Source organism: Coregonus clupeaformis, chromosome 2, assembly GCF_020615455.1.
Source record: "Coregonus clupeaformis isolate EN_2021a chromosome 2, ASM2061545v1, whole genome shotgun sequence".
In the NCBI taxonomy this organism is placed as follows: Eukaryota; Metazoa; Chordata; class Actinopteri; order Salmoniformes; family Salmonidae; genus Coregonus; species Coregonus clupeaformis.
In genome coordinates, this window is record NC_059193.1 from 16,449,363 (window position 1) to 16,464,032 (window position 14,670).

Consider the following 14,670-nt stretch of genomic DNA (forward strand, 5'->3'; position numbering starts at 1 on the left):
TTGGGATCATTGTCATGCTGAAAGACCCAGCCACGTTTCATCTTCAATGCCCTTGCTGATGGAAGGAGGTTTTCACTCAAAATCTCACAATACATGGCCCCATTCATTCTTTCCTTTACACGGATCAGTCGTCCTGGTACCTTTGCAGAAAAACAGCCCCAAAGCATGATGTTTCCACCCCATGCTTCACAGTAGGTATGGTGTTCTTTGGATGCAACTCAGCATTCTTTGTCCTCCAAACACGACGAGTTGAGTTTTTACCAAAAAGTTCTATTTTGGTTTCATCTGACCATATGACATTCTCCCAATCCTCTTCTGGATCATCCAAATGCACTCTAGCAAACTTCAGACGGGCCTGGACATGTACTGGCTTAAGCAGGGGGACACGTCTTGCACTGCAGGATTTGAGTCCCTGGCGGCGTAGTGTGTTACTGATGGTAGGCTTTGTTACTTTGGTCCCAGCTCTCTGCAGGTCATTCACTAGGTCCCCCCGTGTGGTTCTGGGATTTTTGCTCACCGTTCTTGTGATCATTTTGACCCCACGGGGTGAGATCTTGCGTGGAGCCCCAGATCGAGGGAGATTATCAGTGGTCTTGTATGTCTTCCATTTCCTAATAATTGCTCCCACAGTTGATTTCTTCAAACCAAGCTGCTTACCTATTGCAGATTCAGTCTTCCCAGCCTGGTGCAGGTCTACAATTTTGTTTCTTGTGTCCTTTGACAGCTCTTTGGTCTTGGCCATAGTGGAGTTTGGAGTGTGACTGTTTGAGGTTGTGGACAGTTGTCTTTTATACTGATAACAAGTACAAACAGGTGCCATTAATACAGGTAACGAGTGGAGGACAGAGGAGCCTCTTAAAGAAGAAGTTACAGGTCTGTGAGAGCCAGAAATCTTGCTTGTTTGTAGGTGACCAAATACTTATTTTCCACCATAATTTGCAAATAAATTCATTAAAAATCCTCAATTTGTCTGTCATAGTTGACGTGTACCTATGATGAAAATTACAGGCCTCTCTCATCTTTTTAAGTGGGAGAACTTGCACAATTGGTGGCTGACTAAATACTTTTTTCCCCCCACTGTAAATGGACAGAGAGGTGTACACGGACAGGTAGAGACTCACCTTTAGTGCATTCACAACAGATGAACTTCCCTCTGGGGGCTTCTGATAGGCCGATACACTGCAGATGGAACGCCCCACAGCACTGGCCCTCACACAGCAGCAGCTCGCCTGTCCTCTCACACACCTGCAAGACACACACACACACACACACACACACACACACACACACTGTCACGGTTCCCTCAGACAGAACCCAGAAGCAGACCAGGACAAGGAGAGTTGAACGAAGGTGAGGGTTTATTACAGATTCAAAAAAGGTGCAGGATAATCCAGGGAACAGAGCGGGCGGCGTGGATGAGTTGTTGAGGGTGCAGGTGTTGGTCCAATGATGGCTCGGCAGCCGCCGACCATCAGGCAGAGGTAGGGTGAGGGTTCCGGACGAGTGATGTTCATGGCTAACGATCCGGCAGGAACTGGATGTTTGGCCAGAGCCTAAGAAGGGTGATGATCAGGACCAGGTGTGCAGATTGCTGATGGGATGCAGGTGCGGAAAACAAGAGAGCTCCCCGGAGCGTTCCCGAACCCTCGGGAAACTGGAGATCACGAACAGGAAAAACTAGTCACCAGACAGGACCCGACTCAGACTGCCGGGATCGTTACAGTACCCCCCCTCCGACTCAGACGCCACCGGGCGGACCTCCCGGAGCGCCAGGATGGAGGCGGTAGAAATCACTGATGAGGTCAGCATCTAGGACCTGTCGCCGCGGAATCCAACTCCTCTCTTCAGGACCATACCCCTCCCAGTCCACGAGATACTGGAAACCCCGGCCCCGCCGTCTGGAATCCATGATGCGACGCACCGTGTAGGCAGGACCACCTCCGATCATCCGAGGAGGAGGAGGAGGAGGCGGAGGAGGCAACAGAGGACTGAGGAAGACAGGCTTGAGGCAGGAGACATGAAAGGTGGGATGGACTCTGAGCGTCCTCGGTAGTTTGAGTCGAACTGCCACTGGATTGATCACCTTCTCCACCACAAACGGACCAATGAACTTCGGTAACAACTTCCTAGACTCAGTCCGTAAAGGAAGATCCCGTGTGGCCAACCAGACCCTATCTCCGATGGTGTAGGTGGGAGCGGGGATCCGGCGACGATTCGCCTGGAGCTGATACCGGTCCGAAACTCTAAGGAGTGCCTTTCTGGCCCGATGCCAGGTCCGGTGGCAACGACGAATATGGGCCTGAACGGAAGGCACTGAGAGCTCCTTCTCCTGAGAAGGGAACAAGGGAGGTTGGTAGCCATACAGGCACTGGAAGGGAGACATCCCAGTGGCAGATGTAGGGAGAGTATTGTGGGCATACTCAACCCAAGGCAACTGAGAGACCCAGGAGGTGGGGTTGGAAGAGACCAGACAGCGTAGCGTGGATTCCATCTTCTGGTTGGCTCTCTCCGCCTGACCATTGGATTGGGGGTGAAAACCAGATGTGAGACTGACTGTAGCTCCAATGGCCAAACAGAAGGACTTCCAGACAGCAGAGGTAAACTGAGGGCCACGGTCGGAAACGATATCACTGGGCAAACCGTGGACCCTGAAAACCTCCCTAACCAGGATCTCGGACGTCTCCGAGGCAGAGGGAAGCTTGGCAATTGGCACAAAGTGGGCGAACTTGCTGAATCTGTCCACGATAGTCAGAACGACCGTGTTCCCCTCAGAAGCGGGCAACCCAGTGACGAAGTCCAGGGCCAGATGCGACCATGGTCGCGGGGAATAGGAAGGGGGTGAAGTAGTCCAGAGCTGGGCCGATTGGTACTCTTATTCTGCGCACACACTGGACAGGCAGCAACAAAACCCCGAGTATCCTCGGCCATGGCAGGCCACCAAAAACGTCTGCGAAGAAACGCCATTGTCCGAGCCACGCCAGGGTGACAAGCCATCTTGCTGGCGTGGGACCATTTGAGGACAGCAGGACGAACCGACTCAGGCACAAACAACCGACCGGGTGGACCGTTACCGGGACCGGGCTGAGTCCGAAGGGCCGCCAGCACCTCCTCCTCAATCTTCCACATAACTGCTCCCACGACGCAGTTCCGGGGGAGGATTGTCTCGGTCTTGGACCCACTCTCCTCCGTCTTGGAGAACATCCGGGACAAGGCGTCCGCCTTGCCGTTCTTAGATCCAGGTCGGAACGTCAGGGCAAACTTGAATCGTCCGAAAAACAACGCCCACCTGGCCTGACGGGAGTTGAGACGTTTAGCCGATTGCACGTAAGCAAGATTCTTGTGGTCAGTCCAGACAATAAACGGTTGCTCCGCCCTCCAACCAGTGGCGCCACTCCTCCAAGGCAAGTTTCACCGCGAGAAGCTCCCGGTTACCCACATCGTAATTCCTCTCCGCAGGCGAAAGGCGACGAGAGTAGTAGGCGCAGGGATGGAGTTTACTGTCCGTGGAGCATCGCTGCGACAGGATGGCGCCAACTCCCACATCAGACGCGTCCACTTCAACGACGAACTGACGGGCCGTGTCCGGTTGAGAGAGAATCGGTGCGTTGGTGAATCGCCTCTTCAAATCCAGAAACGCTCGATCCGCCTCCGGATTCCACTTGAAGGTCCTGATACTGGAAGTCAAGGCAGTTAACGGAGCGGCCACACGGCTGTAATCCCGGATGAATCTGCGGTAGAAATTCGCAAACCCCAAAAATCTCTGGAGCTGCAATCTCGTACCGGGCTGGGCCCATTCCAGAACCGCTCTAACCTTCTCCTGGTCCATCCTAATCTCTCCCCTGGAGATGATGTACCCGAGAAAGGATGTCGTGTGGGCGTGAAACTCGCACTTCTCGGCCTTCACGAACAGGCGATTCTCCAACAATCGCTGCAGAACCTGCCGGACATGCTGGACGTGGTCGGAAGGTTCCTTCGAGAAGATCAGAATGTCATCCAGGTAAACAAACACAAAGAGACCGATCATATCTCTCAGGACGTCGTTCACCATACTCTGGAATACCGCTGGAGCATTGGTCAGTCCAAACGGCATCACCTGATACTCGAAGTGACCCATCGGTGTATTGAAACCCGTCAACCACTCGTCCCCCTCTCTGATCCGGACCAGGTGATACGCATTGCGTAGGTCTAGCTTGGTGAACACCGTAGCACCCTGTAAGGAGTCGAAGGCAGAACTCATCAAGGGCAGGGGATACTTGTTCTTGACCGTGATGTCATTCAACCCCCGATAATCAATACACGGTCGAAGAGAGCCATCCTTCTTACCCACAAAGAAGAATCCTGCCCCCCAGGGGTGATGACGAGGGACGAACGAGACCAGCAGCTAGGGACTCCTTGATGTAGGTCTCCAACGCCTCACGTTCAGGTCGGGAGATACTGTATAACCTTCCCTTGGGGTAGACAGCTCCAGGAACCAGGTTGATGGCACAATCATATGGTCGGTGGGGAGGGAGTGACAGAGCCTTCTGCTTACTGAAAACTTCCCCCAAATCGTGATATGTCTCGGGAACCAGGGACAAATCTGGGGGTTTAGCCTCAATCACCTGACTGGGAACCGAATGGGGGCAGGCAGTCTTGAGACAGTTAGCATGACAATCAAGGCTCCAACTCGTTACCTTGCCCGTCACCCAATCGAACGTGGGATTGTGTTCCTTCAGCCAGGGGTATCCAAGGACCAGAGGAACATGGGAAGACGGCAGAATGAAGAATGAAATCATCTCAGAATGATTCCCCGACAACCGCATCTTAACCGGTTCAGTCCTCATCGTGATACGTGCCAGACTACTGCCGTTCAGAGTGGTCGCTTCAATGGCTTCCGGCAATTGCTCCTTGGAAAGCCCCAGCTGTTCCACCAACTCGGCATCAAGAAAGCTTCCATCGGCACCTGAATCGATAAAAGCGTTAAGCGCTAAGCTCTGATTCCTGTTCACAAGGGTAGCCGGGAAACGGGGTCTGACAGAGGTACTGAGAGGTTGAAACTGGCTCGCTAAAAGTCCTCCCAACTTTAGCGAGCCGGGCAGTTTGACGACCGCCGGGAACAAGTGGAGATGTAATGTCCCGAGCTACCACAGTAGAGGCAGCAGTTGGTCTTACGTCTATGTTGACGCTCCTCCTTGGTTAACCCGTGCCGCCCCACTTGCATGGGTTCAGAATCGGGAGAGAGGACCTCTCCACTAATCCATTGTGGTGGAGAATGATCGGCGTGTTCTGGTCCACCACCCGACCCGACTGGGAACTGAGAAGCTGATCGATTGGACGGACCCCATTGCTTCTCCCTCCTTCGCTCTCGGACTCGATTATCCACCCGAATAGACAAGGCTACCAAGCTGTCCAGGTCACTAGGCTCCGGATAGGAGATCAACTCATCCTTGAGCGGCTCCGACAGACCCTGGTAAAAGGCCGCTTGCAGAGACTCCTCGTTCCATCCACTCTCCACCGCCAACGTCTTGAACTCGATCACGAAGTCGGCCACGCTGCGAGTTCCTTGGTGAAGCGAAAACAGGCGCCTAGCTGCGTCCCTCCCTCGGACGGAATGGTCGAAGAGCTTCCTCATCTCGGCCGTGAACCCCTGGTATGAAGCCATGCAGGGGTCTTGTCGTTCCCAAACGGCTGAAGCCCACTCCAGCGCTCGACCACGCAGCAACGCAATCACAAAGGCTATCCTAGCCTTGTCTGTGGCATAAGAGTAGGGCTGTAGATCGAACACTAATCCACACTGCATAAGGAAGGAACGGCATCTTCCCAGCTCCCCCTCATATCTATCCGGCGTCGGAACCTCGGGCTCACGGAAGGACACAGCTCCAGAAGCGGCAGGCGAGATGGGTGAAACCGGTAGTGGATCCTCCACCGGAAACTTGCGTTGGTTCTGGACCTCCGTCAGACCGGTAGAAAGGTTCCGAACTGACAACGCGATCTCCTGTAGTACCGTGCTATGATGGCCCAACATCTTCTCCTGATGGGTAATGGCATGGCGAACAGAGTCCAGGTCCGCTGGGTTCATTACTGGCCGGATCGTTCTGTCACGGTTCCCTCAGACAGAACCCAGAAGCAGACCAGGACAAGGAGAGTTGAACGAAGGTGAGGGTTTATTACAGATTCAAAAAAGGTGCAGGATAATCCAGGGAACAGAGCGGGCGGCGTGGATGAGTTGTTGAGGGTGCAGGTGTTGGTCCAATGATGGCTCGGCAGCCGCCGACCATCAGGCAGAGGTAGGGTGAGGGTTCCGGACGAGTGATGTTCATGGCTAACGATCCGGCAGGAACTGGATGTTTGGCCAGAGCCTAAGAAGGGTGATGATCAGGACCAGGTGTGCAGATTGCTGATGGGATGCAGGTGCGGAAAACAAGAGAGCTCCCCGGAGCGTTCCCGAACCCTCGGGAAACTGGAGATCACGAACAGGAAAAACTAGTCACCAGACAGGACCCGACTCAGACTGCCGGGATCGTTACACACACACACACACACACTTTAGTCTTGCGTTACGATACTCCCAAACCTCATTCATCACTCGGCTATTGGGAACGGCTATTTCTATACTGATGGGTTGAAAGCCTGGAAATCGAGGTTAGAGCTATTTTGACTGATTCTGCCACTACAAAATAGAGCGGTTGTGGCATGTTGTCGGTTGACCTACCTGACAGACATTCTCCTTCATGGATGCAGCTCCTCCTTTCTCTCCTGTGTTCTTCTTAGTGCCGGAGAGCAGGGACCCGTCACCAGGTAGGGAGAAACTGTCATTCAGACCAGGAGAGAACACCTGGAGGAGAGGAGAGGTGTTATTACACAACATATTGGTTAAGGTGTGGGGGGGCTTACAGCACTAGTACAATTCTACCTCAGGGTGAATGCTGGCATCATAGCATGAAACGAGTCATCTTTTCACACAGGTTGAAAAAGGTGTTTATGCTGACCTCAGGTTTGGGTGTTCGCTCTCCGTTGGTGTGGCTCTCTCCTCCCACCCCAGGACTGATGTTCTCGGTCTCTGCCTTGGGGGTGAGGAGCACTGTAGGGCTAGGGGTCCGGGCAGGGGAGGAGGCCTGCAGTGAAACCATGCTCTCTGGAGTTGTCAAGCTGGATACAGGCACTTCTTTCTTCACAGACTTAACCTGTCAAAGAAATGACATAATTAGACCCGTTTCAGAGTGGTACTGTAGCAGTATAGTTGTGTTAATATGGCTGTTGGTTAGTTGATTCAGCCTTACCTGAGTGTCCCTGACGTCAGTCCTCTCCTCTGTCTGTGCACTCTGCTTCTTCAACTCCTTCTTCTTTGGAGGACTGAGTGACATTTCTTCTATGGTGCATTCCAGGACCTTGTGAGACAGCTTCCTTGGCCTCTTCCTCTCCAGGGATACTGGGGCTGGGGAATGACCAGACATTTAAATACCCAACATCTACTGTATCTGAAAATATGAGGAGGATTTGTTTTCATTATCATAACTACTTCCCCCAAATGGAGCTACTTCCCCCAAATGGAGCTACTTCCCCCAAATGGAGCTACTTCCCCCAAATGGAACTACTTCCCCCAAATGGAGCTACTTCCCCCAAATGGAGCTACTTCCCCCAAATGGAGCTACTTCCCCCAATGGAGCTACTTCCCCCAATGGAGCTACTTTCCCCAATAGAATATATCTGTCTCTTGTATTACATAAGACAGCATTGCCGTATGAGAGATGTTTTTGGATATGTTTTTTTTTTGACTGTCTGCTTACCAGAGAGCAGAGGAGGGTTTGTCCCATCTGATGATGATTCAGTAGAGAAAGAGGTCACTGCTGGGGGTTGTTTGGATAATGATTCTATAACACGGTGGAGGACATCTTGAGACAGACTCTGTTTCAGCCCTGCTGGGGCCTTGGTGATGGCTGGCTCTCCAGAGGTAGGGCCAGTGGTTGGGCCAGTGGTTGGGCTGGCTGACTCCCCAAAGGTAGGGCCAGGTGTGGGGTTGGCTGACTCCCCAGAGGTAGGGCCAGGGGTGGGACTGGCTGGCTCCCAAGAGGTAGGGCCAAGAGTGGGGCTGGCTGGCTCCCCAGAGGTAGGGCCAGGGGTGGGGCTGGGGGTAGAGGTGTACTTTAGCAGTGCTGGGGATGTAGAAGGGCTCAGAGGGGTTTTGGAAGATTCCAGAGGTTTCTTTAGTTTTTTCTTCGGGGAGAAGAATTGTTCCTCCTCTGTGGATTCCAGGAGTCTTTTGCTCGGTTTCCTCAGCCGTTTGTTTTCAGAATTTGCTGTGGGAATAAATAATCAATCAATCAAATCAATCTCTAAAACTAAAATAAAAAGCTAACTGTTGACATAAAACACTGCTGGTACTGAAACCCATTCAAGTCTTACCTGATGTGTCATCTTGCTTCTCCATCCCCAGGTTCAGATCAGGGGACCTGATGGGGTCTGGTGTCCCTCCCTGGCAGTCTCTGTAGACCCCATTCACCTCTGCAGGCCCCTGCGGTGAGGCCACCCCACCCAGGGCCCCTGCATCCTTCCCTGGCTTCACTGGGCCCTGCTGCGCAAACGTCTGCCAGCGCTTCTTAGGGGCCACTTTGGTACCCGGGCTCTTGTCGAGGTAGGATGAGGAGTCAGCAGCGGAGGGGACAGGAGGAAGAGGACGAGGCTCAGCCAGGTCAGCGTGCCCAGAGACAAACTCCCTCCCCCAGGCTAGGTCGGCCATCTCGGGAGAGAGACCAGCGATGGTGGCCCGGAGCTTGGCTGGAGGCCTCTGCTTCCTCCGCTGCTGCTGCTTCTCCACCGCGTTCGCCACCATCTGAGCCAGGACCGTTTTCCCTTCCAGTTTGTACGTGTCGTTTTTCATGATGGGTTTAGTTCTGGACTTGGGTTTGGCCGGTGTGCTCTTGGGTGTTGGCGAGCTCGGGCGTTGGCCGTTTTGGATTTTGGTCCCCGCTGGTGTCCAGTCCCCGCCAGCAGCAGTGTTCAGGGGGTCGTCTGGTGCTCTGGCGGTGGGTATAACCATGGGCTCCTCCTGGATGAGGGCTGGCGAGGGAGGCATGGTCAGGGCCTGGCCCTCTTTCTCCCTGGTATCATGCATGTCCTTCAGGAGCATCAGGAAACTACTGAACTTGTAATTAGGCTCAGGTTTAAAGTTAGCGTTAGAGTCCCCAGAGTCACTCTCCTCCTTCACTGAGGATTTGAACGACAGCTCCTTGACAACCTGGAAAGCGTCCATGGGAGAGAGAGAGGAGGTGGGGGAAGTACAGGAGGATATGTCTGAGACAATGTTCTCTTCCTTGACCTTAATAGGGGGTATGGCAGGCTTACTGGACCCTGGAGTCACATCTTCAGAATGTTTCCATGAGCCGTTGTGGAGGTGCTTCCAATCAGAATTGGGGTGTTTTTTCGGAGAGCTGTGACTTACAGAGGATATGGTTTTGTCTGGTGAAGAATCCCTGCTAGTAGACGACTCTGTTTTGATTGGAACATTATCGCTCACATCATCATCATCATCATCATCATCATCAGAAGAAGAATGCACATTAAGCCTATCGTTTGTCAAGTTTTGGCTTGAGGCCAGCAGGGCCTCTTTGAGTTCTGTCTCTTCCTCTGCTTTCAGGGCCCTGGTCATCAGACGTCTGCTGGCAGGGAGATGCAGAGAGCTGAGCTTATCAAGAGCATTTTTATTCTTCAGTTCAGAAGAGCTGCCCAACTTCTGTTTTGACTGTAAAACATTTGTGTTTTTCGTAGTTCTGTAATTGAAAAGGGATTTGTTTGCTAAAATGCTTGGGGATGGGGAGATGGGAACTACATGCCTAGGGACCACCACGACCACATGCCTGTCCTTTTCAGGAGGAGTCGCCCGCTCCTTTTCAGGAGGAGTCGCCCGCTCCTTCTTGCCCACTTTCTCTGCCTCCTCTTTTGAGGGTTCAGACGGTTTCTCTGTGTCTTCTTTAGCAAGTTTCTCAGACCGTTTGGGACGTACAATGGTCGGTACAGAATCCAGGTCTGCGTATGGAGAGTCCTTGGGATCTCCTTCTTTCAGTGGATCAGCTGAGGCAGCAGGCATTTGGTTGGCCAGGTCTAGGATGCTAAGTGACTCTGTGGGACTTCCAGCTATATGACCAAAGATCTCCGCCAAACCCTTCCTCTTCCTCTTCTTTTTGCTGCTACTTTCGTTCACTACGGTCGGATGTTTGTTTCTACTGGGGTGAGGGCTGAAGGAGGAGGGTGCAGTGAGGTTAGAGGAGGAACAAGAGGGGGCCTCGGATGGTTTTTTATCAGGCAGCGGGGAGGACACCCGCTCTTCACCGTTAGAGGCCATGGAAGAAGAGACAGCAGTATTCTTCAGCAAGTCAGGTAGGAGAAACTCAGCTTCAAGCACACTGACTTTCCACGACTCCAACAGACGCTTGGGTATCTACAGGGGAGAGACGACAGCCATCAGGACAAAAGCTGCCACCTGTCAAAGATGTCCTTCTTTCTAAACTATATGGAGTTGTCGTCTTTGTGGAATAGACAGTATTTGAGTATAATCTTCCAAATCTTCCAGACATGCAATGAAACTATTCTGCACCTTTACAACGACAAAAGCGATTTGGGACTTGAAACATATCACTACTAACAGCAACACGCAATGTGAGCTAAATTAAAAGCAACAGGAGTTGACAGTTGTCTGTAGTCAGTTACTGTGTATTAAAAGCAACAGGAGTTGACAGTTGTCTGTAGTCAGTTACTGTGTATTAAAAGCAACAGGAGTTGACAGTTGTCTGTAGTCAGTTACTGTGTATTAAAAGCAACAGGAGTTGACAGTTGTCTGTAGTCAGTTACTGTGTATTAAAAGCAACAGGAGTTGACAGTTGTCTGTAGTCAGTTACTGTGTATTAAAAGCAACAGGAGTTGACAGTTGTCTGTAGTCAGTTACTGTGTATTAAAAGCAACAGGAGTTGACAGTTGTCTGTAGTCAGTTACTGTGTATTAAAAGCAACAGGAGTTGACAGTTGTCTGTAGTCAGTTACTGTGTATTAAAAAGCAACAGGAGTTGACAGTTGTCTGTGGTCAGTTACTGTGTATTAAAAGCAACAGGAGTTGACAGTTGTCTGTAGTCAGTTACTGTATATTAAAAGCAACAGGAGTTGACAGTTGTCTGTAGTCAGTTACTGTGTATTAAAAGCAACAGGAGTTGACAGTTGTCTGTAGTCAGTTACTGTGTATTAAAAGCAACAGGAGTTGACAGTTGTCTGTAGTCAGTTACTGTGTATTAAAAGCAACAGGAGTTGACAGTTGTCTGTAGTCAGTTACTGTGTATTTGTAGTCTTTTTCCCTCTGTTTCCCTCTCCGTCTCAGCACAGGCAGGTCTGTAAACTGCTCTCCTCCTGTGAAGGGGTAGGTAACTTTCCCAGGTACCCAGGCATGGTCAGCTATCTCCCCCACAGTCTCCACGTAATACATACGACAAGGACGACGACTGGGGACTGGAACAACGGAAAACACAAAGACAACTCATTTCAACATTGATACAAAATATTATAAAAAGGTAAATTATGATATTAACAAGATCAAAAGAACAGGGCTCAAAAGCTTCTTAAATGCTCGTCACAAAGACGAACTAGGCCGTCAGGCTGAGAGCTGATACATTGAGTTGAAGTAGTTTATAGATAACTGTCTGAAGATGACCCCATGCTATATGCCCTTATATACCACCACCTATATCATCTTTGGAGTGATAATCAACAACACATTTTGGAGCCAAGTGGTTCATTCTTCTTTCTAAGTGTCATACCCCCCCACAGAACCCAGATGGGAGCTTCCCTTCCTTCCTACTTTTCATCAATGCTTATTGCCCTGACATCATAATAATACACCCAACCTGTGACCACCTGGTGATCAGTTTACACCCAACACCAATGATACTACTGCCCACCTTTCATGTGTGTGTGTGTCCCCTCCAGTGGATCTATGGTGACGCTACAGGGCCACCAGGGGCGGCGGTTGAACTTGGCCCAGACCAGATCTCCCTCCACGTACTGAACTGCTGGGAGAGGCTTCTTCTTTGGGCTGTTGGGCTGAACGAAAACAAAACAAAGACTTTATTACACGTATAGGATCATCACTTGGACAGTTCAAAACTCTGATGGTAAAAGGGATTTCTTGCATCTTATTATATGTTGTTTAACATTTATTTTTAGCATCTAAAATTCAAATGTAAAACAAATATACTCTTATCAAATCAATATTATGTTGCTGAATATAAAACTAGCCTATATGGTCGATCGGCATATAGTGTATGCAAAATCTAAACGATCAATTAAGAATAGCTCCTTGACAAATACTGTTCCAGGAGATTACACAGTATTTACAGAACTGGATATAACGTCAGATATCTTTTGAGAACTACCCAGGATGCATCTGTCCCAAGGGCTATTATTATTATTATTAATATTATTATTATCAGTAAGAGAGGGAACTCACATTAGAGTTGGTTCCAACAGGTGATATGAGACCATGGTCAAGTGTATCTCCTGTCATCTCACTGTCACTGTCGGAGTCCTGGTCCATACTCCAGCCATCCCCCATAGACATGTCAGGCAGGGCACTGGGGCTCAGAGTAGGGTCCAGCTCAGATAGACTCTTGGACATCAGGTTGAGAACAGAGGGTTTGTATGTGCTGTTATGGCCTAGCCCTGAACCAGAGGTGCTGTTAGAGTCTGTGACAGTTCTGTCTCTGGTGGACTTAGAAGAGTGTTGTTGAAAAGGAACCAACTCGTCCTCCTCCTCCTCCTCATCCTCCCTGTCCCCACTGTCAAACAAGGTGGACTCAAAATGCAAGTATCCATTGGGGATGGGGGAGCAGCGCTCCAAACTATCAGAACTAACAGGAGAGAAACCATTCTGATCCCGGATGGAATCCTCGTAGGGTTCTGTCTCCTCGTTACTGGGAGAGGGGGGCAGTCGGACCTGGGGAGCCTCAAAACTAGAGCCTCCCACTGGGCTGTGAGAGTGCAAATGGTTCCTGGCGTCGAGGTCCTTGGGCTGGGGCCCGGGTCCCATATCACACCCAGGTCTGTGTACCATAGTGGAGAGGTCCTGGAGCCTCAGCAGAGGACTATAGCAGTGGGGCCTCTCCCTCTCTGCCTGGTTATACATGTAGCTAGGTGCCTGTTTGAGGGAGGAGGTTGACAGTTGCATGGCCGCCGACGGTTGGTCTGTTGAGCCACGCTTGGCGCTGCTGTTACACTGGTTTCCATAGGAAGTGGCAGAAACTGAGAGGCCATTGGGGGGCCTCAGCTCTGGCTGGCCTGTGCTGTACACTGTGGCTGAGCCTGAGCGGCCCCGAACAGCCCGTCTGTATGACCGATTCATGTTGTCATGGCTCCTTCCTGTCATAGTAAAAGGAAATGCACATTAGGGTGGTTGAGGTTACAAAAGGTAAGTCTTCTAGTAAACAACCTGGTTTTTCCTATCCAGCTACAGTGAAGTCAATTCATATGGTTCAGGCTCATGCACTGTTTGAAATAGCTTCAATGTTACAAAACAAATTGTAAAAAATAAAATAAAACGCTAGAATTTATATAAACCATACTTTCTGTCTGTAAATAACAACTCCCATTCCACGCGACAATAACAGAAAAAAAGACTAGACGTAATAAGACGACATTGCATGGCTTCCCCTGTGAAGGCCCTCCGTAGCAGCAGCAGAGAAGACAAAAAGCTCAGGAAAACACAGCGAGCGACCGGTGTGCTCTGCCCCGTTCACAAACGAATCATATCTACTCGTTCTGTTTTTGATATCAAAATAGAACGATAGCGAACACAAAAATTATAGAAGTGTGCAACATTGCTCACGCTGACAGCCTGACTGACTGTAGGGGAGTCAATACAGGCAGATCCATCATATAGAATGGCTCACACAAATAGCCTACACAGAGCCTATAAACCGACATAGGAAGCTCCCATTGTAACTCACAAAAGGACGGCTCAAAACGTTTAAAAACATCGTCTGTATTAAAAAACGCAAGAATCTTACCATTTGGAGGTCGGTCACAATAAAACCAACTGCGGGTCTTTCAGATTGGGGCATGAAGCGTGTGTTTTTTTCGATTTGTGAAAGCGGATCTGCACAATCCCAGCAGTAGCAGCAGTAGTAGGCCAAGAAAGACCCACAGCTCTCATTCTCTACCCTTCACCTCCTGTCCTATCTCATCAGCGGCGGCCTTAACAAAACAGAGTCACCAATGGACAAAATAGAATTAAAACCTTCCATTTTAGTGCATCAAAAGTCAGTGTAGCCTACACCACCGTAGTCCCTAGCAATTACAATATTTACTACATGATTGTTTTGCGGGCTGTCGAAATGTCCCTCTGGTTATGTTAAAACAAAACCCTGCTAGACTAACTGGCTGTGCTGGCGAGCAGAGCTGAGCAACCAATCCGCACAGGCACCCAACCCCCCGTCTGCGGAGCCGCGGAACACAGCACACAGCACATCGGGCCGGGGCACTCTCACCCTATCAGTCCTCACTCACTAGAGCACACTGCTCTACAGTCACACTGACAAATCCAGGTGCACCATCTCAAATAAAAGCGGGGGCTATGATGTAGGCTACTATATCCCCTCATGTGTTTTTAGCCAACATACAGGAAACCCGTGGCTAGATAATGTAAGACTATTTATTA

At 50.4% G+C, this 14,670-nt stretch overlaps 1 protein-coding gene across 1 annotated transcript in view; it reads right to left on the bottom strand.

The window, feature by feature from the left end:
• The window catches only part of LOC121530909 (histone-lysine N-methyltransferase, H3 lysine-36 specific-like), a 44,595-nt gene extending 30,134 nt beyond the window's left edge, over window positions 1–14,461 (bottom strand). The window contains exons 1-10 of the mRNA XM_045226719.1: window positions 14,021–14,461; window positions 12,466–13,373; window positions 11,918–12,059; window positions 11,296–11,468; window positions 8,383–10,414; window positions 7,767–8,276; window positions 7,260–7,414; window positions 6,969–7,163; window positions 6,692–6,814; window positions 1,122–1,245 (exon numbers count right to left, since the gene is read on the bottom strand). Of these exons, the coding sequence (XP_045082654.1) occupies window positions 1,122–1,245; window positions 6,692–6,814; window positions 6,969–7,163; window positions 7,260–7,414; window positions 7,767–8,276; window positions 8,383–10,414; window positions 11,296–11,468; window positions 11,918–12,059; window positions 12,466–13,356 (4,345 nt within the window). The 5' untranslated portion in view covers window positions 13,357–13,373; window positions 14,021–14,461. The remainder of the gene's footprint in view (window positions 1–1,121; window positions 1,246–6,691; window positions 6,815–6,968; window positions 7,164–7,259; window positions 7,415–7,766; window positions 8,277–8,382; window positions 10,415–11,295; window positions 11,469–11,917; window positions 12,060–12,465; window positions 13,374–14,020) is intronic.
• Between the last annotated feature and the right edge of the window lie 209 nt (window positions 14,462–14,670).